The following is a 24,256-nucleotide window of genomic DNA, read 5'->3' on the forward strand; positions in this document are numbered from 1 at the left end:
ATGTTACTCCACTGGAAATGAAATCCATTAATTTAAATATTTCAGTAGATGAAGAGAAAACATTAAAGGAGATCGACCCATTATTCGTTAAAGGATGGTTATTTGATTCAGTTATTGATATGTTTATATACATTCAAGTGAAAAATAATAGTAATAGTTTCTTGGTAAGTAGTTTATATTCTCAGATAGTTGCAGAACAATTAAAAGTTGCATCCGATTCTCAAATTAACATTGAAATGTGTGTTGAGAGGTTCCCCAAATTAAACTATAAGAGTTACAGTAATATTTTAATTCCTTGCTGTATTGGTTCACATTGGATTCTTATTCTGTAAAAGTAATTGAGAAGAGAATTCTTTTCTTTGATCCATACAACACAACTATTAACGATGTACAAAGGCGTCTCTTGGAACTTTGGATGAAAGTATTGAGTAGTAAGCAGATTTTAAATGAAAACATTTCTCACTGGGCTCCCCCGTTCTCTCCACCACATACACTCCAACCTAGAGAAGATGCCGTCAATTGTGGCCCTTTAATTTGTTTTTATGCCTACAAAATTTTATTGGGGGAAAGTCTTGAAAGTCCTTTTGATGCTAATTTGTTTAGGAAATTCATCTTTCACACAATTAATTCACATCTCTAAATTCTTAGAAAATCACTGTAAAATATATGTGAAAAGTGCCCCTATGTAATGCTGTTTTCGTTATCATAGGAAATTATTATTGATCCCCAGGGTCAAAATAATTATTGGGATTCATCCTTGGACTATGAGGAACTTGGCCTTAATTTTGTAATTTAAAGATTTCACATAACTGCTGTTCAAAAAATGATTATATCTCATCATTCATATTGCAAATTATTTTAAAAACTCCTTGTTCAGTACTTACAAAAAAAGTTTTAATTTTACTTTCATATGGATTTATATAACTCCTACAATTAAATATTTATCTACAATTTGTAGAATTTATGCAAGTTTTAATTATCATTGTAAGATATTGTTTGAATTCCTTCAATATATAAATTGGGTTGAGAACTCGTTGATTTGTTTCATTTTTCCGCTGTTGAATTATATTGTCTCCAATAGTAAACGTATTACTGTGGCCAGTACTGCAACGATGGACTACCGCAGAACGGCAATTAAAATATTAATGTAGACAGCATTCACTAACGTGTCAATTAATAAATTATTTGCTTTGAAATACAATTCCCAAGTTGAAAATTATGTTACTAAAATTGAAATTCCAAATCAATTACTTTATATGGAACGTTAAGGAAGGTGCTATATAGGATGGAAAATATTTTTGAAAAATTATTAGAGCAGTGCCCGGGCTGCACCGCAACATGAGATTTATAATAATCAATTATTAAAAACATACCCGACTTGAAATTTTCTTCATCATTTTGTCACTTGTAATCTAGTAAACTCTTACAAGCTATTTTCCTATAATTGCCAATCATTCGTCTTCCTCACCACCAACCACGTGCCAACCAACCACCTACAGGTGGATTCGTCATCATTATTGTTATAATAGTTCTTTTTCCAATTTATCTTGCTTTATTGATATCCCTTTATTCGAACCAGCTTTCTATATATCATGAACAAAATGTTATTGTTTCATTAATACATGCGAAAAAATAGTGTTAAGAATGCACTTGTATTGGGAGAGAGCAGATTGCAATAATGTGTAGCTGAGGTGTTACATTCCATTATTAACGCATTCATTGTTTGATAGCAGGGGTGCCCACAAGGGGGGGGGCATGGCGCAATTTGCGCCATCAACATTTTTGGGGGGGGGGGCATGATTTTTTTATATTTTATGTAAACATTTTGAATCATGGCTAAAAAATCAAGGTATTAAATAGAAATATTATCCTAATGTAGTTAATTTTAATACTTTTTCCCACCTTTACAATGTTATATTTTACTAAGTGTAACTCAATATACAGCATAAAAAATACAATTGATAATATTTTGTATGCAGGAATTTTAGTAATTCTAAGCCTATGAGTTTGAAGGTAAATCTTTGACAAAAATAAATTATAACTTCAACATCCACTATTATTCTGATTTCCTATGCTTAATTAATTTTCAATGGTCCTTTGAGTTTCCTTGCTGTTGCAACTTAATTTTCTTAAAAGCACAATGATAAGTTAAATTGTAATGTACATCTCAATCTAATAATTATTTTAATCTCGAAGGCGTTTCATGATGATATTAATGTCTCTGAAATGGGAATGCAATTATAAACATCGCAAACTCTAGTGAATTTGACAGGAGAAAAAACTTCTCTTGTCAAAAATTTGTGGAAAATATCAAATGAAGCAAATTTCAATCTTTCAAATTTACACCCTATTTACAATTTGCTGACACGCCAGAGGGCGGCTTCACCCCCAAAATTTTGGACTTATTTAAGTTTTCCATTTAATCTCGAGAACCTTGAATTTTTCGAGAAAAAGCATTCTCTATATAACATTAAAGATAATTGAATTTATATTTAAAATAGAAAACATAATAAAATTTTCAATAAATTGAGTGGTCGCGCAGGACTCCACGATTTTTGATTCCAGAGCTAAGAGTTTTCAAAAAAGGGGTATTTTTTTAAGGGGTTTCCAAAATTATGCAAACCTATCACTTCTACCCTATACAACTAGGATCTTTTTCTAGTAATGATAGAAATCCACACATCTCGTGAATTAACAATATTAATTCTGAACAGAATTCCTTAGGTATTTTTGAATTTAGTAGAGGTGGGAGGGGGAATAACCCAAAAATAAAAAATCATGTCCTACATCCAAAATTCAAATTTTCATTATAATACTTTTTCATGGCCTTCCTAACAAAAAAGAAACACATTTCGGCTGAAATCACCTTACGAGGGTTATGTTCTATGAGAATCACTCGTAAGATTTCAGTATTTCCTAGTGGGGGGCACACATAAGGATACGTCCAGGATCAAAACTTTAATCACTTATGACTTTTGACTGAATGATCACATCTCCTCGTACTACAGCTCGTTCATATCAGCACGTCAAGGCGGTTAAAAATCATGTATCATGTCACTAAAATTTGTTAAGAGAATAGGAAATTCCTCCTTTAGTGTATTTCAGCCCATATTTCAATGCATAGAAAAATGACCGATTTCTATACTCAAAACTGTGTGTCTCGGTAACTCAAAATGATACTTGGTCTTGATTTGAAGAAAAGAATCTCCTCTTTTATGGGATGTGAATGATTTTTGTAAAAATATAATCGTGAAGTAAGATACGTTTGTTTCAAAAATCAAGAAATTTGCGATATTTTTCTTATTTTCACAGTCTTGACAGTTTTTCGATATAAACAATAATAATTATTATTGAACGAAATCCCAAATAAATGCTGCAAATCACCCCGAAGACCTCTGCTACTGCAGACATTGACAACAGGGCTAACAGCTAGATGGAAAAATAAATGCATTCTCTATTTAATTCCATCTAAACAATAATTCAAGATCAATTTAAGACAACTCAGCTTATAGAGCATGAAATTTTCTCTCATTTAAGACCAATCGCAAGTTTCTATCATGTATTGTACTCATTTTAGAGACTCTTTAATAACAGTAAAATCGCAAGAAAAATTAGAAGATAAAGATACCTAATCATTCAATTGGCTGTAACTTTTTAACGGTATTGGAAACAGAAGTATAATTTATGGGAGTGAAAAGAGGAGAAAATTCATCACAACATCGACTACTTTTTGGATTTTTTATCTGATGTGTTCCACAAGATACGCACCGTTGCATATGCGAAACTGTGAAAATGGGGGAAATATCACAGATTTCTAGCACATTTAAAGTTGCGTATCTTGGAACACTTCAGATAAAAAATCCAAGAAGTAGTCCTGCGCTACCACTCAATTCATTGGAAATTTAATTATCTTTAATGTTATATAGAGAATGATTTTTCTCGAAAAATTCAAGGTTCTCGAGATTAAATGGAAAACTTAAAAAAGTCCAAAATTTTGGGGGTGAAGTCGCCCTCTTGCGTGTCAGCAAATTTCAGATTAGAATTCAGCGCCCCAAAATACATATAGAACCTTAGAAAAAAATCCTTTCGGGGCTGGTTCCTGAAAAACGACCATTTGACTGGACTATATAAGTTGTTATCCTATTATATTAAGCGAGCAATTTATTGGGAGATGAGATATCGTGTACACAGACGCACATACACTCATACACACACACATACAGACCAGCAATACCCAAAAACCACTTTTTTGGACTCAGGGGACCTTGAAACGTATAGAAATTTAGAAATTAGGGTACCTTATTTTTTCGAAAAGCAATACTTCCCTTACCTATGGTAATAGGACAAGGAAAGTAAAAAATATATGACCAACCTATGTAACACTATTTATAGCATTATGTGTTATATATAGCACTTTATAAGTGTTATATATATAATAACACTATATAACACTATTTATAGCATTATTGGCTCTTTTAAACTTTTATTTAAAAATGTTTTTACATTCAAACTTCGTTGTGAACCTAGTAGGTAGTTAATAGATTTTTTTAATGAAAATCTCTGATTGTGTTGAAAAAAGGCGTGTGAATGACCATTGCCAATATAGCCTAAGCCTAGGTAATAACACCCAATCCATGAAATTTAAGCTTACATTATACACTCAACTTCAGGTAGGATTTATAATATTATGCTGATATTTTGTAGATGGATACATGATTTTGATGACTATGTCGTCAAGAACGTTAATAATTATTACAGAAATTAAAAAGATTAAATCATTGTTCATACATTTTCTTATTTTCAGAAATGTCAACACAGTAGTAGGCTATTTATAGGCCGTTTACGGTATGGTATTTTATTTGAATATTAAGGTACTGTACACACCTCACCAAGTATCGATCAAAAATGTGCTATAAGACAAGAATAGAACGTATCCAACAATCAAAACTCAAGCATCATTTGCATGTGAAAATATTACCGGTAATCAATTTTTAATGTGAAATACTGAAACAATCTTATTCGAAGTGAAGTTCATAATTGGCGGTTAACGTGTGCAGTGCATGTCATGGTTGGAAACCTTATAAATAGCTAAGGTATGTTACACCAGGTCTGGTGTTTTTTTCAAAAATCATAACGAAATAAAAGTTAATTTATTTATTCAAGTGAGTAAATCTTTGCTTTATAGTTATTGGTTCTAGTATAGACGATAGCATCGTTGCATTTACTTGATATTGGGTAGGATATGTGGTAGCAATAAAAATACGTAAAAGATAGACATTTTAACTGTAAATATTATATAAATATCATAAAAATATTATAAAATAGATTTTATCAAGAATAATAGGATTATAATCGAATAATTTATTTTCATAACCTGAAAATAGCTAAGCCGTTGGGTTGGTCAAGCTGGTTACGAATGGTCTATTTGGTTTTTCTCTATATTTAGGTAATGTCGTCTGTCCCAGCAGCTTCTCTTTGTCTCAGAAACAGAGTAACGGCCAGCAACAGTCACAGTTATAACATAGTTATTTAAAAGTATTCTTTGAGTATCTATAGTGAGGTCCACGTTATAATGGTAGTGTACGATTTGCAATGGTGTTGCTATCCTTGTCCATCGTTCATCAAATGTGAAAGAGTGGGGGGTTCGTTTTTATTTAGGTTATATTTAATAATGTTTTATTAGGATAGGTTAGGTTTTTGCTTTAAAATTGCAATATGTTAGAAGGGGCTAGGGTCTAGATAGAGTTATGTTTTTTGATGTTTCAAAGGTAAAAGGATAGGTTAGGGGGTTAGGATTTTGCTTTGAACCACATGTTCGAAATGAACCATGTTCATGAAATGAACCACACATTTGTGAACATATTCATGGAATGAACCATATGTTTATGTTTTGTTCTAAAGATGACGAATAAATCTGAAGTATTAAATGTGAAAGGGTTAGAGGTTAGGTTTTATCTAGGTTATATTTAATAATGTGTTATTAGGATAGGTTAGGTTTTTGTTTTGAAATTGCAATATGCTAGAAGGGGCTAGGGTGTAGTTGGAGTTATGTTTTTTGATGTTTCAAATGTGATAGGATAGGTTAGGGGGTTAGGATTTTGCTTTGAAATCCACATTATTTAATGTGAGGGGGTTAGGGGTTAGTGGTTAGGTTTTTTTGGATTATATTTAATAATGTTCCATAAGGTTAGGTTAGGTTTCTGCTTTAAAATTGCAATATGCTAGAAAGGGCTAGGGTCCAGGTAGAATTATGCTTTTTGATATTTCAAAGGTGGAAAGATAGATTAGGTTTTTGCTTTGAAATTGCAATATGCTGGAAGGGATTAGAGGTTTTTCAAATTGTTATGTTTATTGATGTTTAAAATGTAAAAGTGGAGGTTGATGGTTCGGTTTTTGTTTTGAAATGACAATATGGTGACTTAGTTATAGTGTTTTTTAACATCAGTTAAATAACAACTGTTATATTTTATTAGTTATATTTTTCAAAAGTACTCTTCCTTTTATTAAATAAAATGATAATATTATATTGAAGTTGATGATAAATCATCATTGGATAATAATATCTTCATCACATAGAATGACGATTGGCTCCAGTTACAGTGCTCGGTAACCATCATCACAAAGAACGTTACATTCAAAGATTTGACTGAATGGAACGGGAAAAACCCGTTCCTAACGCATGCGCGATACGGTGCTGTCTGAGACAGAGAGTGGTTTGTGTCTGTCCCGGGTCAGCCGCCATTTTGTTCGGCTCTGGGTCACCCGAGTCACTGACTCAAAAGTATCCCTGAAGATAACCAATGTCGTGCTTGTCTCCCTAGAGGGATTAGGGTGGAGTAAAAATTGAGGTTATGTTTATTTTCAAATTGTATTGAATTGACATAAAGTAAAATTTATATAAAAAGTAGCATAAGATATTAGTTTGAACTCAATGTTATACTGTGACACTTCTTACTTCTGAGTCCTGGATACTTTTAGCTCTCAGTCCTGATTCCTGATTATTTACTCTTCAGCGTTCACCGTTCAGCTTCACTTGGCACTCGCTCACTCAGGAACCAGACAGTAGAGTTGTATGCTAAATCTGTAATTTCATTTAAAAAGGTTAAATTACCCGATTTTTTGATGGCATCGCATAGTAACAAGTGTTTAAAATTTAATATTTTAAAGGAATGTTCCGTATCAAAAGCAAGAACTAGCTTCATGGTACTTCCTCATTACACAGTTACAACTCCTGTTTTTATGCCGGTTGGAACTCAGGTATGCTAATTATATTGCTGACATAAGCACTAGCTAGTGGTTGTATAGAATTATGATTAGCTGCAATCAAATAAATAAATTTATTAACTCAAGAATTTGGTACAAACATAGAGTATTGTCAATAAAAAGAAAAAAATACATATTGTTAGGCATAGAAACAATATCAATCAATTAATTATTTACAGTTTTAGTCTTTAGTTATTGTTTACTTGATTTCAGTTCAGTCTTTCAGTCTTACAGTTTTAGAAACATCACATTTTAATTAAATCTCTAGTCAAGATTAACAGTTGGGTGTTACAAAACAAAGTCAACAGCTAAAACAATATTGTAAAACAACAGAAAACAAAACACAGCAAACAAGAAACATACATTCAGAAACATCCATTACACAGTTCAAATCAAGAATCACAGCCTACATGTCAAACTCAGTCTTATTCAAGAACTCAGCAATAGAGTAGAAAGGTTTCTTCTCAAATTACCTTTGAAGTCTACACTTATATACATTGAAAGGAGCTATTCTTACATGGAGAGGTAAACTATTGTATAATAATTTTATACCACCCACAAGCGAGATTGATTGTCACAAGCTAACAAGAGAGATTCAAGATGGCAGTGACAAGTGATCGCGAGTTTTTGTGTGATGTGTGCTTAAAAATTGTTGAAAATAATTCGAATGCGCTAGAATGTGGAGGTTTTTGTTGTAATAGGTACCATATGAAATGTGCAAAATTATCGTGAAATTCACGACCTAGGTGAAAAAATCTCTTGGTATTGTAACTTGTGCAATTTTAAGGTTAAGAACTTAATTTCAAAGCATGGAAAAACCGACAGTGATAATGAAAAAGGCTGGTGGCAGTGCTGGTGACATGGAGAGATACCGACGTGCAAAGTCCATCTATAAGAGGCATATTGAGCAGGCTAGGAAGCTGGCAACGGCTGCAAGGATTGAGAACCAAATCGCTGTAAGGCGGCATGGGATGTGATAAACTCGCAAAACATAATCTGCAGCTTGTCGCGAAGACTGCCTCAAGAACAGGAACGGGTGAAGCTTTTGGGCTTTGTATTGGATTCGAAACTCAGCTGGGCTAGCCACATCCAACAGGTGACTGGGAGACTGTCCCGAATCTGTTTTCTGTTGCTCAAGCTGAGGGGACGGGTGACAGAGGCATATCTGGTTATGGTATATCATGCACTTTTCCACTGCCATATCTACTATGGTCTACTCATGTGGGGTCATTCAGCCAAGGTTGTAAACATACTTGAGCTACAAAAACGGGCTGCTAGGATTATAACTGCAAGCGAACATCATGCACATTGCAAGCCCATTTTTGTTAGACTGGGTATCCTAACAGTGGTAAGCCACTTCCTTCTTCTCTGCCTCATGTATATCAAGAAGAATCAACAAAATTTGTTGACTCGGACTGATGTACATCACCATAACACCAGGCATCGAGTGCTGTTGACATACCCAGGGTGTGCCTCCAGAGATCGCGGGTATGCTACAGGAGTGCAGCTCTCCGCTACTTCAACAGGCTACCTGCAGGAGTAAAGCAGTTGGATACCAGCAAGTTCGAGAGGGTTGTGACCGGTTTTTTGAGAGCCATGGCTTATTATGATGTACAGGAATTTTTAATTTTTAGACGATGACCTGTCTCAAATACTATCGATCCCACAAGTGTGGGTAATGGATGAAGAAGAAGGTATAAGGTATAAGCCAGTGGTCTTGTGTCTTTTTCAGTCTACACCGAGGGACATTAATAATATGACTAGATCTTACATTAAAACTATGCAAAGAACCTCGTTCATCATAGTTTGATATGGTTTTCTTAACATGTATTAGAACAGTTAATATGTACAGGCTGTAAACAGTCAACAATTTTAATTGGATATAAAGAGGTCAACAAGATTCTCTGGGACTTTTTCCTAACATAGCTCTAAGAGCTCGCTTTTGACACAAAAGTATATCTTTTACTGATGGAGCATGACCCCAAAGTTTAAGGCCATATTCTATGTGGCATTGAAACAGAGCCAAGTACACAGTTCTCAATTTATCCACAGGAATTGTGTCTCTAAGTTTCCTGAGAGCAGAAGTGACTCTGAACAGTTTAGTACAAACACCGTTCACATGAGATTTCCAGTCCAGTCGCGAGTCAAGATGGATCTCAAGAAGTTTTACAGATGATACAGGATTTGTAAGTCCACCCCTTAGACCACAGACAATACGTTGAGTCTTATTTTTATTGAGGAGCAGTCCATTTTCAGAAAACCAGGCTGCTGTTTGTTGAAAGGACTCATTTTCAATCTGCTTCATCATCTGCAGATCAGCTTGACTCGAGACTAGCGTAGTGTCATCAGTGTAGAGTACCATTCAACATGATCAAATCAAATTAGAAAAATACTATAGCTCAGGTGGCCCAAAACATACAGAAACCATGGAATTTAGGTATCATACCATTATTATTATTTTAATATTATTCATATATTTTTTTGTAAGCAACAGCAATATTATCTTTTCTCATGGTAGTAGTGAAAGGAAAGTGAAAGATGAGGTTTTCATAACATCAATGAATAGGATAGCTTCTAAAGCAACAAAAAACGTATTTTTTGGAGTTATAACATGAGCCTCAACCCCTTAAACGGTAATAGAATTCATTCAATCGTTTGGTTTTGATGCCAACATCAGCCTTTTTTTAGAAAATAAAATCAGGTTAGAGACCCGGCCTGGTCTTCAAGACAGAAAATATCAGTTTCAGGCCTAGCCTAAAAATAAAAATATTCAGTTCTTTTTGAGCCAATCACAGCTCTATTCTTAGCTGCTCCAACCACTTTACAGTTCTTTGGCTTCATGCAGCTCTCTGAGATCTCACTCAAAAGTATGGATTGGGCATTCAGCAGTTATGTGGCTCATAGTTTGTGTTTGGCTACACTCACACAAATCTGACTGTTGTAGACCCCATCTCTAGCTCTTGCGCGCATCGCTGTTTTCCCAGACGGATCCTATTGTGAGCACTCCACTATTTCTTCTGAAGATCAAATCCATGCACCCTTTCAGTTGGATCTTCAACTAGGAAGTTGTTTGTGGGTGCATCTTATGTACTTTGATCTTCACGTCTCTTTACCGCAACCACACCTCCATAATTTTTGGGTACATCTTCCATGGAGAAGTTCTTGACTTGAGGGTATTTTCTGGAAAGAGTGGGAAGTCATCATACATGATTGTGTTTTGGATTATGTCGTTTTCGTATTGTGTTGCCACTTCTCCAATTCTCTTCTCAGGTGCTCTTCTCTACGAAGCTGTGCTGGAGCTATATTGGCTAAAACTGGAAGCCATGGAACAGGAGTTGGTCTAATTGTGCTTGTTCTTAGTGTACTGTTCAGTTGGGCATCCAGTTTCTTTGCGTGGGAGCTGTAGAGCCATACCAGTGAGCAATACTTAGCTGTTGAAAAAATAAGTGCCAGGGACGAAATTCTTAGGCAATCAACTCCAGCTCCTCAATATGTGCCAGTCAGCTTTCTTATCATGTTGACTCTGCTATGCCACTTGCAACTTACCCTTTGAATATGAGTCTTGTATGACAAGATTCCTTTTGGGTTGCAAGTAAAGGGTATCGCTTGCCCACAGAAGTTAACCCTAACTTCTTCGTTCTTGTGCCATGTGAGTATTGAGATAGAAGAGGGCACATTCTGTCTTACTGGGATTTGCAGCAAGACCCCTATTGATAATATCCTCACAGAATGCTAGATTTTTGCTTTGGCATGCTATGGCAATGTCATATGCATACTGGAAAATACGGCTTTCTAATGGAGTTATTTCATGGACATACAGGTTGAAGAGTAGTGGGGCCAATACTGATCCCTGTGGCAGGCCATCTTTTACAGTCTGCCAACGGCTGTGTTTCCCTCCCATGTGCACTCTGAACCTTCTGTTGTAAAGAATTGAATCGAGAAGAAGAACTAGTCTTTCGATGTAAGATGTTGGTGCCATTACTTAATCACAGCATGATCGGTTTGGTCTGAAACCAGCTTGCTCCCTTGGTAGAACTCTTTCAACCAATAGTGAAATACGTTTATACAGAAGCCTCTCAAAGAGTTCGTAAGGGTGCAATGTATTCGTTCTAGACCAGAATTTTTCCTCTCCAAATAACATTTTTACTATCTTTTCATGAAGCTATAAGGGCCTGCCTACACGAGGTGCGCATGGATACCTAAATGTAGTACGGAGACCTACATTTGGGGAACAAAATCGAATACATGCCATGGCGGACTGGTGATAATAGAGATTGTGTTGGTATTGGTGATTAGATTGGCAATGATCTACATATGAAGATTGAGAGTTGACACTTGGACTTTGAATTTGGACTTTTTATTGAGGACTTCCACTGCAAATAGTACCCAGAAGGAACAATAGGGTGAACATAGGGAAACTCCCTAACAATCCTTCTATCTAGTGCTGTACGTTCTACGAACTCACAGCAAAAAGATGCTAACAAAGGTAATAGAGAAACTGGCATGGTATATTAGAACATGTCTCTTTTACACATCTTCCCCTCTCACTCTACATGCATACGGCCAGTGTAGAGAATTTTGGAAGTAAGGATACTGAACAAACTGACTAAACTCTTACCCCCACCCTAAACAAATCAGAGTCGAGTCCCATGTGGTGGGAGTCAAAGTTTCATGTTCTATCTCGCGGGCTCTACTTGTCCTCTTTGCTGAAAGGTATGGTGGCCTCTTCTCAACAGTAATAGCGAACTAAACAGATACTTACCATAGACTGTCATAATCTACTGCCTCCTAAAGATCGGCGCACAGTATTCCAGCCTATGAGACGAGGTGATCCGGAGAACCTTCTTTTGTAGGAGCAGAATCTTTCTGCAGCCGCCTGCATGACCCCAAAGCACAATGCTTTAATTCATATGGCTTTGGAAGAGGCCATGGTATGCCGCAACCAAAGAAACATGACTTCTCAGCTTGTGCATCAGTTATGTAACTCTTCACAGTCTATTGAAGATCATGCCAAAATGCTGTTCCCATGTCAATGTGGCATCCATAATAAATCGAAGCAGCTTCACACGATTCCTCAATGCATTCTCTGAGAATTGGTGGATTCTGTCTTAAAGTGCAGAGTAGATTTTGTGTCTTCCTCCCATTAAATACAAGTCTGTCCACCCGGACAGATGGCAACCATGGCAATTAATCGACATTGGCTGACTAACGTGCAAAGCGTGGGTTTGCATTAGTGAGAGTGGAAATATAGTTGAGCGGTGAAGGTGGCTTCAAGCTTGAGAGTGTAGAAATAATGCATGCATTTGAATGGGTTATAACATACCGCTCCACCATGTGTGCCACAATTATTATTTGTGGATCTGTACGATGGCTAAGTTGGTGATGATTGACTGACATTTAATGAAATATGGATAAGTATCTATTATCGATGTACTTGATTCTAAAGAGACGCGTTACTTGTTTCCAATATAAAGCTACCTTCGTCGCTCCACTATGTTTTCACTCTTCCTTGTACTTAGTGCCAAAGTCAAGGGATGTTTCGATTGGATTAGCCGACATGTTCCGCGGTGTGAATTGTGGCACGTCACATCCGCAGGGTGAAAAGATGTCAGAGCCTCTTTGGTGTGGTTTCGAATTTTTATCTAGACTAAAATAGATTTGATTGTCGATAATGGATTTTTCTACAGATCTGGTAACTAGTTTCTATAGTAGTCAATTTTATCCATTAATGGTTACAGTCAGTGAAATCTCATTGATCATCTATGGTTAAATACATTGATAATACATGGTTCAAAGTTCTGGTAGTATTAGTTAACCGTAAAATCTTTATTCTCATTTCTCGTCACCTCACTTTAGGGTAAGAGTAACAAAACATGATCCATCATTTCCTTTCCATTGAAATATCTCATTGTAATTTTCAGGGAACTCTGAAGGGATTATTACCTGAGCAACTAGAAGCTCTCGACTGTCACATAATCCTTGGAAATACTTATCATTTAGGGACAAGACCGGTGAGTACATACAAGAAAGTGCTTGAAATGGATCTCCTCTAATTTATCTAAAAAACTGAATACCAATATATTGCCTTTGATTAAAACTTTTTCAATAGAATAATTCTCGACTCATTGACTTCCAGACAGAATAATTCAATAGTTTTATTCTCAATTTTGTAAAATTTGTTTCTAGTGCTCAACTTTGATTCTAGGGGCCGGAATTGATTAGAAAAGCAGGTGGTTTACATAAGTTTATGGGCTGGAATCGAGCACTCTTAACTGATTCGGGAGGTTTCCAAATGGTTTCGTTGTTGAGTTTAGCAGAAATAACTGAGGAAGGTGTAAAATTTGAATCTCCTTATGGAGGTAAGTTGTCGGTAATGATATTGTTGTTCATAAAAAGGTTATTGAGTTTTTATTTATAGTAGTAGTTTTCCTACTATTATATTACTTTATATTTATTTCAGAGAAGTGGTTAGCTATATGGACACTCTAGCTAATCTAATAGCTCAAATTAAATGAGAGACCTGAGTCTGATTTCTAGTTGAACTCTAGACCCGCTGTAAATCTAAATATTCATAGGCTTGTGAATTCCTTCTCGGTGGTTCGGAGCTACCCTAGAGATTTATGTCCTTTCGTCACTCATCATTAACCACTTTTTCAAGATTCAAGATCTGTTATTGTCAAAACATTTACAAAAATATAAGACATCGTCAAGAAATTTTAATGCAAGCTACAAAATATAACATCAATGGTCATTGACAGATACAAAATTACAAAGCTCAAACATCACTTTCCACTAAATTCAATTATTTATACTGTAAGGGCAGCAGTATAGTTTTACACAAATTTTAAATTGCCTAATCTCAAGTTTTCTTACCAGAGCACAACTGTTAAAAATTAGATGGCAATCACATTGCATTACTCTGAGTGGTGCAGCTTGTCTAGTATAGTGGCGGTAAAAGTCACTATCATACTGGATCTTTTTGAGACTGAATTTAAGCATAATTAACAGCATGCAACACATCAAATTCTGCATATCTTAATCTGCTAAGAATAAACATACCTTTAAATATCCTACTACACAGCAAACCTATATTCTTTTCCCACTTCAAATTACTTTATTACTAACGCATAATCATACAAAAAGTAAACTCGTATGGCTTTTGTTGGTGAGGATTCCATTGTTGGAAGGTCCCACCTCGCTTGAATGTATAATTTAAGCCGTCAATGGGCCTTACAATCCTACAGCTTAGGTCCCGATAATACTCTGCGGGATGCGGAAGCAATTTATCCAAGTCAAAGGAATCTTAATGAGTGCGTTTATAAACTGCGGTGCGGGCCACAGCTATAACGCGGCCCACATAATAAGGTAGGTTGACCTGCGGGCCGCATAAATACTGCAGTTTGAAGGTACGTTGGCTCTTTTGAGTATGTTTATAAACTGCGGTGCGAGCAGCTCCAGCTGTCAACGCTGCCATCATCGATCCTTGCTGCCCGGCACTTTCTCAAAAATGATGAAAAACTATGGAGAGTGTTGGCAGCAGTGACGTCACCTCTACTTTTCTTTTCAAATTCAAAATTCATTATCCATGGACATGTACTAATACATTTGAATAGTGTTGAGGTTAAAGCTAGGCTAGCCATACAAACAGAGACTAAAAAAGAAATAATTGTCAACTTAAATAGTCAAAAATTTACATGAAACTCTTGTAAAGAGTATAGCCATAGGCTCACCAGATATTCCTTCAAATTCTTTACAAATATTTGAGGATCTTCTAATACTAATTGGTTGGTAGCTTCCCAAAATATCTCTTTCCTCTGTAGATGGTTTTTTTTTTCTCAAAAAGAACTAATCTGTTTCTGTCTGTAATATGACCAAATCTTGGTAGTTGTGAGTGTTATTTCTTAGATTTGTACAAGCATATTTTTTGAAGAAGACAATAACATCAAATATATATTGTCTGTATACAGTCACAGAGAATGTTCCCCTACTTTGTGATACAGTCAAGATTCCAAGTTGGGAGAAGGCTACATTACATCGTAAATGCTATTAAGGTTTAGCATAATGCTCTTGCTGCTTAAGGATTTTATCTAAATTGCTCTTACTTGTACCACCTTATAATGCAAAGACCGTATGCCAAATGCGCATGTACTACTGCATGGTATTTTGATTTTAATGTTTGAATACTACATTAATTTGAAATTTGACGCAAAGCATATAGACCTGGCGATATTTTTTTATAACATGGCAGACACGATTATCCCATGAAAGACTGCTGTCTATCATCAAACCTAGAAACTTTGTTCTACTTTCTGATTCTAAAAGTTCGCTATTTATTGCAACACTTGGGCACTGTTAATTTCTACTCTCCTTGTCAAAAAAGGGACTACTATCGATTTGCTTGAATTCAACAAAAGATTTTCGGCTATTTAGATATTGTTCAATAGAGGACAGGCCTACAGCCGATGATATTTCCACGTCTTCAGTAGTTTTCCCGGAGAATATTATTTTGGCATCATCCGCATACAAACATAAAATGGCATGTGATTGTACCACATCAGGAAGACCCCTGATGTAACAATGTAACATAGGAATAATAAAGGTCCCGGCTGAAGTATGACAGTCGTAAGGCCCATTGACGGCTTAAATTATATATTCAGGCGGTGGTACCTTCCCGCAAGGGACTCCCCACCAACAAAAGCCATACGAATTTACTAATAAAGGACCCAAAATGGATCCTTGGGGACCTCCATAAACTTAAATTCTCAGCTCCGAGGAATAACTGTTTATACATGATGTTCTGAAAAAAGGTGCCTATAAGTCAGGGCGTGATTCCTCTTATCAAAAGAAGAAAAAAGTTCTAATTAACATAGGTCCGAAAATGCTTGGTTAACAAGTTATACAGGGTGAAAAATTTCGTCAGAATTTCACTTCCCCTGCCGAAACGAAACCCTACGGGTATTTGTTTGCTGTTAATTAAGATGTACAATTTAGCTTACTTTATGTAAAATAAACTGAAAAATCTAATAAAACCATTTCCAGACAAGCTACAGTAATTTTTAAGATATGGTGACGAAATACGCGAAACTTGGTCCCAAAAAACAAGTTCCTTTAAGGTTTGAAGCAGATTTACCATGTTAAATGTACAATAAACACAGAAATTCTCTGTACAGAACTTGTAGAAAATTTAATTTCGTAGAGAAAGATGTAGAATAAGTCTATAATAGACAAACACAACCTTAAAAAATATAATCCTTAATTACATACAAAACGCATGAAAAATAGACGAAATCTGTTGAGCTCTCTATTGTACATCTTAATTAACAGCAAACAAATACCCTTAGGGCTTCGTTTCAGCAGGGGAAGTGAAATTCAGACAAAATATTTCACCCTGTATAACTTTGTAACCAAGCATTTTCGGACCTATGTTAATTAAAACTTTCTTCTTTTGATGAGAGGAATCACTAAATTTAATAGATTTAAAATTTCTCTGTATGTGCAAAAGTTATAATGGAAGGAAATTTGAAAAAAATGAGAAAAAAGTTTTTTTTGGGCTTTTGAAGGTAACTAAAAAAATATGCGTTTTAGAGGAAAATTTTATAAAACAAAGATTGTAGAGAAAGATTTTTAAAATATTTTCTTCTAAAAATACGGTTGAATATCTTGAAAGTTTATTGAAATACAAGCGATATAGCAAAACCCTGAAAATTATGGCGGTCGACTTTTGGCGGTCGAAAATTTTGATTTCGACTTATCATCATCACGATCCTTATTATGCTAGACCTAACGAAGAAATTGAGACATCTTCCACGGCTGTTACTCAAAAATGACCACGGAGTGCCTTATTCATGACATTTGCGCCCGGAATATAACCAGAATACCTGGCATTATCACACTCAAATGGCACTGTTACTTTAGCAGGCTCCAATCACAAAATATTCAACAAACAAAAACAATACAGGTGAAAACCATCCACAAAAATGGAGTCTAAAGTCAGCAATAGCATTGTAGGTGTCACTTTCAGAGCTCAACGTCCCCTCCGGTAGCACTAAGGATTGGAATGACACAGCAGGTTCCTCACAACTTAATAATTTCATTCACTTTACTCTATTGGAAGACTATTTAACCAATTACTTGAAAATAACACAAAATGCAGGGCAATTTACATTTGCAAATAAACATGGCAGCCCAATGCTATAATAAACTTGCAAGCCGCAAATCAAACTAAAATGAAAATTTTTGCGCTGCAGGTTTTGTGCGGTGCGAGCCCCAGCCGCTATTAATAAACGCAGCCATTTGTAGACAACAGCATCAGAAAAAGTTATTTTATTTATATTCATATTTTTTTTTACAAAATGGTCCCATATGAGTATTGTACCCCACCTTATAGTTTGTGTAAAATAAGTTGAGACTTGGCCCTCCATCCGAAGAAATTACAAGGTTGCCAAATCGTTAGAAATTGCAACTTCTTCAAATTTCCTATTAAACATCAGAATTGGATGAAGAATATCATCCCCGATATCCTAGTAGTACTAAAAAAGCTTCAGGGTTGAAGGATTAAAAGGGAATTCAACTTTTATGATAAAATTGGAAAGTTCGCGAAGATTTGTTTTTCTTTGAATATCACTTCTCTCAGATCATGCGGCGTCGAAATGCGTAATAGTTTCATATCTTATTAACGGGGAGAATGTCTCCGTTCTATTGGTGTCAGGATCATTTTTATCCGACCTATAGTTATTTTTTAATTAATGATTATGTTTGTCAATGTCGAGACATTTCGAGCAGAAGCATGAAATTTTTGACATGCTAGAAACATTTTTGTTTCAAAAGATAAGTAGGTGGTGAAAGCGAGAAAGATTCTCAGAAATAGTTGAAATTATGTTTCCAATTGTCAAAAGTAGTCGGAAGACCGTATTTTAGTCTCCAAGGAATTTCAAACAAGCAATTTGTTTACCAAATTGTATGATGAAGGCTGGCAATTTATAAGATATTTTTTTGACTGAATTATTTCAATCGCAAGCAGATGATTGTTTCTAGAAAGGCTGTAATGAAACACTGCTGATTATTCGTGGCGAGGTTGTCATTATCACTATTTATAATCATGTGGCTTGCAGTTGCTGAATTTTCTTTCAGTATTTGTGTGTTTGTGTGTGTGTTAATTTTATTAACACACAATAAACTCCGAATTTAAACACTCCCACTTTTATAACACTCCCAAACAAAAAATTTCAAGTGGAAAGGTTTGATCATGGAAATCTCTACAATTAATGTTTAGTAACATTTTCACCTAAATTGGAAATAAGCTCACATTTGAGAAAATGTGATTATTCAATTGCAAACGGTTGATTCTATTAAATCATTCACGAAGAAGAGATAGCAGACCTCGTGTGTCTCCAGCGTTATTGTCCTGTTACAGCTGGCTCAGATCTTAGAATAGTGGACTTGAGATGCGCGTGAACACTAGCGTCAGGTGTTCAATTTTCATAACGGTAAGGAAAGTTGTGTGAGTGCGCTACACCAGATTTTTTCAATCGTTCTGTATTCTGTTTTTGTTGATCCCAGGTATTGATAGCATATGGTGGCACACCATTCAGCCGCTATCCCTGACTTTGAAACTCCTGAGAGGCCAAAATACGCTCTTCCAAGTACGTTTGACAATTGAAAAAATAATTTCAATTATTTCTGAGAAACTTTCTCGCTTTCACCACCTACTTATCTTTTGAAACAAGAAAGTTTCTAACAGGCCAAAAATTTCATGTTTTCTGCTCGAAATGTCTTGACATTGACGAACATAATCATTAATTAAAAAAATAACTATAGGTCGGATAAAATGATCCTGAAACCAATAGAAAGGAGACATTCTCCCCGTTAATAAGATATGAAATTATTACGCATTACGACGCCCCATGATTCTGAGAGAAGTAATATTTAAAAGAAAAACAAATCGCGAACTTTCCAATTTTATCATAAAAGTTGAATTTCCTTTTAATCCTGCAACCCTGAAGCTTTTTTAGTACTACTAGGATATCGGGGATGATATTCTACATCCAATTCGGACGTTTAATTGAAAATTTGAGAAAGTTGAAATTTTACACGATTTGGCAACCCTGTAATTTCTTCGGATAGAGGGCAAAGTCTCAACTTATTTTACACAAACTACAGCTGTGTGTCTAAATAATAATTTCTTACAATAAAAACAAATTCGCATCCATCAATCTGCCTCCGATCTCGAATCTTATCTACAAATTTAATAAAATAAACTTCTTTGCTCTCATAGGTTTTGTGATTAATATGTAAAATGTAAAACGTCGAATAAGTATTTGCAACACAAAACCAATCAAACCGTTTCTATGTTGCACAATTCCCGTTAAGTTCTCTTCTCATTTTGTGGTTTCTGGTTGCAGGTTCGCATTGCATGTTGTCTCCAGAAAACTCGATTCACATACAGAATGCAATTGGCGCCGACATTATAATGCAGCTTGATGATGTCGTTAAAACCACAACAACTGGTCCCAGGGTTGAGGAAGCTATGGAACGGTGCGTATTGTTGAGGGTTGAACACATAATCATATCAGGGACATTCATTTGAATTCTTCATAGACAAAAAAAAAATAGCCATGAAGTAGGACTATAAAGGGTCAAATTACACGTGCCGAGTTTACTAGCTATTAGCCGGCTAGTTAGAAGTTGGCGAGTGCGCTAGTTGACGATTGAGAGAAGTCTTTTTTATATAATATTAGCCGACAGGTTTATTTCGCTCGCCTGTTCATTAAAAATTCAAATATAAATTCATTTAAAAGTGTAATTTTTGATATTAATATTACTGACCATTGCATGTTGGGCTTGAAAATAAATAATTCTAGTTCCAAGTTAAAAAAATTACGATCATAACTGATAAAGATTCTGAGCTTTCTTCCTTTGATTTTAAGCTAGCATGTGAAAAACTGATAGGGGTAGACTGGAGCTCTCTTCTCTTTCACAATGATGCAAATTTTTGCTATGAAACTTTTTTTGATATACTAACACAAGTCTTACATGAATGCAAATTGGTTAGTAAACAGAATAGACTGAATAGGGCTAAAGTTTTCAGTCCATGGATGAACCAAAATGTATTGACTAGAATTAGAAAACTGAAAAAACTATACTAAATTAAGAAGAAGCGTCCTTATGATCAGTCGTTTAAATCATATTTCATTAACTTTTGTGATACTCTTAAAAATGATATTGATGCAGCAAGAAATAATGTTTCGCTAACCAAATTAAGAGTTGTAATGGAGACTCCTCACAATGTTGGAAAGTTATTAATAGTGTATTAGGAAAGTCGAGTAAGAAAACAGTTGATAGGATTGAATCAAACGATGGAAAAATTATAGATGATTCGAAACTGATAGCTGAGGCAATTAACAGCCAACTTATCTCAGTTCAAGTACAGAGTAGCCTAAATCAGCCCACACCTACACCATCTTTATCTCTTCCAAACCTGCAATGTAAAAGCCGTTATCTATGTATCCTATTTATCCTACTTCTGTCGATGAGGTCTAATCAGTAATAAAAGGCTTAAAAAATAAATCAACAGGACACGATAAAATTTCCGTGAGTTGAAAATATAGTTGAATCAATAGCTCCAATATTGTTTCATATAATTAACTTAAGTCTCCAAAATGGAATATTCCCAGATAGATTAAAAATAAGCACAGTAATACCAATTTTTTAATAAAAACTTTCTTCATTGAAACTTGACAACATCCGACCAATTAGTTTATTATATGTTTTTTCAAAAATATTTTAAAAGCTTATGAGGAGCAGATTAGTTGTATCCTATATCTCGACAGGATAGGCGTCTTTACTCGTTTCCAGTTGGGGTTTCAGAAAAGGAATTGGAACGGAGGACGCCCTTATTTCAGTAACTGAAAAAATCTATGATAGTTTCAATGCAAATTATAAATCAACTGGACTCTATATCGACTTCAAAACCGCGTTCAACTTAGTAGACCACAAAATATTATTAGCTAAACTGGATGCAGTGTGAATAAGAGGAACGGCAAACAAGTGGTTCAATAGTTTTTTTTTAGCAAAAGAATACAAAAAGTCGAAGTTAAGGATCAGTTTAGTTCACCACTCGTTATCAGAACAAGTTTCCCTCAGGGATCAGTGTTATCAGCCACTTTGTTCCTGATTTTTATCAATGATTTACTAGAGATCCTTTACATGGCCATGTGAGCGCTTTTGCGGATGATGTGGCACTCTTCTACTCCCACAGAAATATAGAAGATATATGGGCAAACATTAATGAAGACCTGACAAGACCGAGACAATGTTGTGATGATAATAAAATGAAGATAAGCTTAAATAAAACAAAGTATGTAAATTTTATTGTAACAAACAGTTTTGATTTTCCATCACCTCTGGTTTTTCATGATTTGCAGAAATGATAGAAAGAACTACTTCGTTTAAATATTTGGGTGTTATCTTTGATCAAAATTTAAATTGGAACTTCCACATTCAAAGCTTGCATAAGAGCATTAAATCATCGGTGAGAACGTTTTATCTCTTGAAAAATGTTTGTGATCTTAATCTCTTAAGAATATTATATTTTGCACTAGTACAATCCAGACTGCAGTATTGGAAGCTGGGGGGGGGGTTGGTTACCTTGAAAAGCTGAGAGTATCTCAGAATAATATAATTCGTATAATGTGCAACAGTACTAGAAGAGAAAGTTCCTTGCCATTATATTCCTTCATAAGAGCATTTCCTCTACAACATATTTTTGTATAAGTCTTAAAGCTATTCTATGTCAGAGCTGGCAATACTGGTACAGAGAATTTATATTACAATACAAGAAGAATCACTCAAAGAATGTTTCGTTTACCAAAAGTCAAATAATCGTTCCAATATGTACTTAAAATACTTCAATCAATTTCCATACGAAATTAAATAATCTGAAAAAATTAAGGCTTTTTTAAAACTTTTAAGAGTTAATGTCTTTCCAAGAGTCTTTTCAAGAGATAATGTCTTTCCAAGAATTAGTTTTTCTTGATGCAACACTGACATAAGTATGAATAAGTTTATAAAGAAGCAGGCACTAATAATATACAGATTCAACATTATATACATATTTTTTCTTTTTTCGATAATTAGAATCGTGAATAACACATGTGAGAAATTATATCGTAGAGTAGTAATGGTTTTTAATACATTCATATAAAATAATAGTGATAGCCTATATTCTTTAAGTATTCAAGATTAATCTTTCTGGTTGTATTTTTTGTTCACTTTTGTTCACATTGGTTTGCAGACGTCACGGAGTGCAAGAGATTTTTAATTAATGCTGGACTCAATAAAAAATCAATGGATTTTATTTTGTATAATTTAAAATCAAGTTTTAACCATTTTTGTATTTTTTTTTGTAATGATGATTATTCTATTTTTTCTGAAAGTGAAAGTTAGTGTGGTCAACTTAGTTCCTATTTTTATAAATTGTAATTTGCTATGTTTTTGTGAAAATGTATCAATGAATTTCATTTGTCATTTCCTATCCGTCTAAACTGGACCCCCGGCTGAATCATCCAGAGATGAGAACAGCAGACACGCTTATCTGAGCTTGCTTCCTTCCCACAAATACAATTTTTATGATCATTTCAATCACCAGTTGACATATCAATGGAAAGCGTCGATTTTGGTCGTATCTTCGGCAAAAATTTTGAAGCCCTTCTAACATAAAATTTCTAGAACCTAGCTGAGAACATGTACCAATTTGAACATTTTCTGGTCATTTGCTTTTGATAAAGCTGAGAAAACGCCATTTTTGGGCGAATCTTTGATATATTTTACAAGTCCTTTAACAACAAAACCTTAAACAACATTGTACACCTTAGCTGAACCTACGTAACAAATTAACATTTTCTCTATAATTTCTTTAAAAATCTGAGAAAACGGTAGGGAAAGTCAGGAAATCGCGTATCTTTGGCATAATTCTAGAGTCTTCTCAAAACAAAATTTCTAGACCCTAGCTTAACTTCTGTACCAAATTTGAACATTTTTTGCCAATTAGTTTTTGAAAAAGCTAAAAAAAAACCGCAGAAATAACGCATATTTTGAGAGTATCTTTGAAAATTTTCTCAAACCCGTTCTTAGTGCGCCTCTAGGATGTCAACTTACATGGTAAATTTGAACGTATTTGGTTCAGTAGATTTTTAGTTCTGTTGATTATGAATGAGTGTGTGAGTGAGTTAATGAATCAGTGCCATTTCGCTCTTATATAATATAATATACCTGCAGCATAAGATTAAATGTTTATAAATAAAAATAATACAAAAGTAGAATCCGGCAAAGGAGAGTATTTTATCAACTTTTTATTCATTAGGCCGAAACTAACTTTTTGGTTTTTCCAAGACTGACAAGGGTGCGGACATGTTCAGTATCCGTTATTCCTGCAACAATATATGATATAACGATCGATAATTCGAAACTGCCTATGATGGTCACTTTGAATTGAAATTTTGACATGATATTCTAATAATTGTAGATTATATTTTTTCTTTGGTCAAAAAATGATTAATCAATTTGTATTGTATTACTATATTTCACTTGCTTAGGACTATTCGATGGGTGGACAGGTGTATAGAAGCCCATCAGAATCCAGAAACGCAGAACATTTTCCCAATAGTTCAAGGTGGATTAGATAATGAACTGAGAATAAAATGTATCAAGGCTTTAATGGAGAGAGACGTTAATGGTTATGCAGTTGGCGGCCTCAGGTAATTATTAATTTCATCAATCAACAAAAAGCTGTGTGGTTTGCTTGTCGATTTCAGCCAATGAGTTGTTTCAAGTAATAAACTGCTGTATTGTAATACAGAAAATGAATAAATAATCATTTTATTTGTTCACGGACTAGCCATACAAATACAGAAATATAGTTAAATAGAGATACATGCACAATATAATTATTCTATAATTCCAACATTAACATGCAATATAAATGAATTCTAATGTT

General features: G+C 34.7%; 1 protein-coding gene across 1 annotated transcript; it reads left to right on the plus strand.

Annotated features, from left to right (window-relative positions):
* Positions 1–7,087: 7,087 nt before the first annotated feature.
* LOC120350473 (queuine tRNA-ribosyltransferase catalytic subunit-like) lies at positions 7,088–24,117 on the plus strand. The gene is made up of 5 exons (XM_039423928.1): positions 7,088–7,257; positions 13,185–13,274; positions 13,469–13,622; positions 19,665–19,797; positions 23,856–24,117. Exons 1-5 carry the CDS (start codon positions 7,123–7,125, stop codon positions 24,019–24,021), a joined length of 678 nt encoding a protein of 225 aa, XP_039279862.1. The 5' UTR covers positions 7,088–7,122; the 3' UTR covers positions 24,022–24,117.
* Positions 24,118–24,256: the final 139 nt, after the last annotated feature.

The sequence above is a fragment of the Nilaparvata lugens genome, chromosome 3, assembly GCF_014356525.2.
Source record: "Nilaparvata lugens isolate BPH chromosome 3, ASM1435652v1, whole genome shotgun sequence".
Lineage (NCBI taxonomy): Eukaryota > Metazoa > Arthropoda > Insecta > Hemiptera > Delphacidae > Nilaparvata > Nilaparvata lugens.

Excerpts from the sequence above, each read along its gene's own strand:
- LOC120350473 (XM_039423928.1), top strand. The coding sequence starts at position 7,123 with ATGGCATCGCATAGTAACAAGTGTTTAAAATTTAATATTTTAAAGGAA. Across the intron at positions 7,258-13,184 it reads TTATGCCGGTTGGAACTCAG|GGAACTCTGAAGGGATTATT; the intron begins GTATGCTAATTA and ends TGTAATTTTCAG. Across the intron at positions 19,798-23,855 it reads GTTGAGGAAGCTATGGAACG|GACTATTCGATGGGTGGACA; the intron begins GTGCGTATTGTT and ends TCACTTGCTTAG.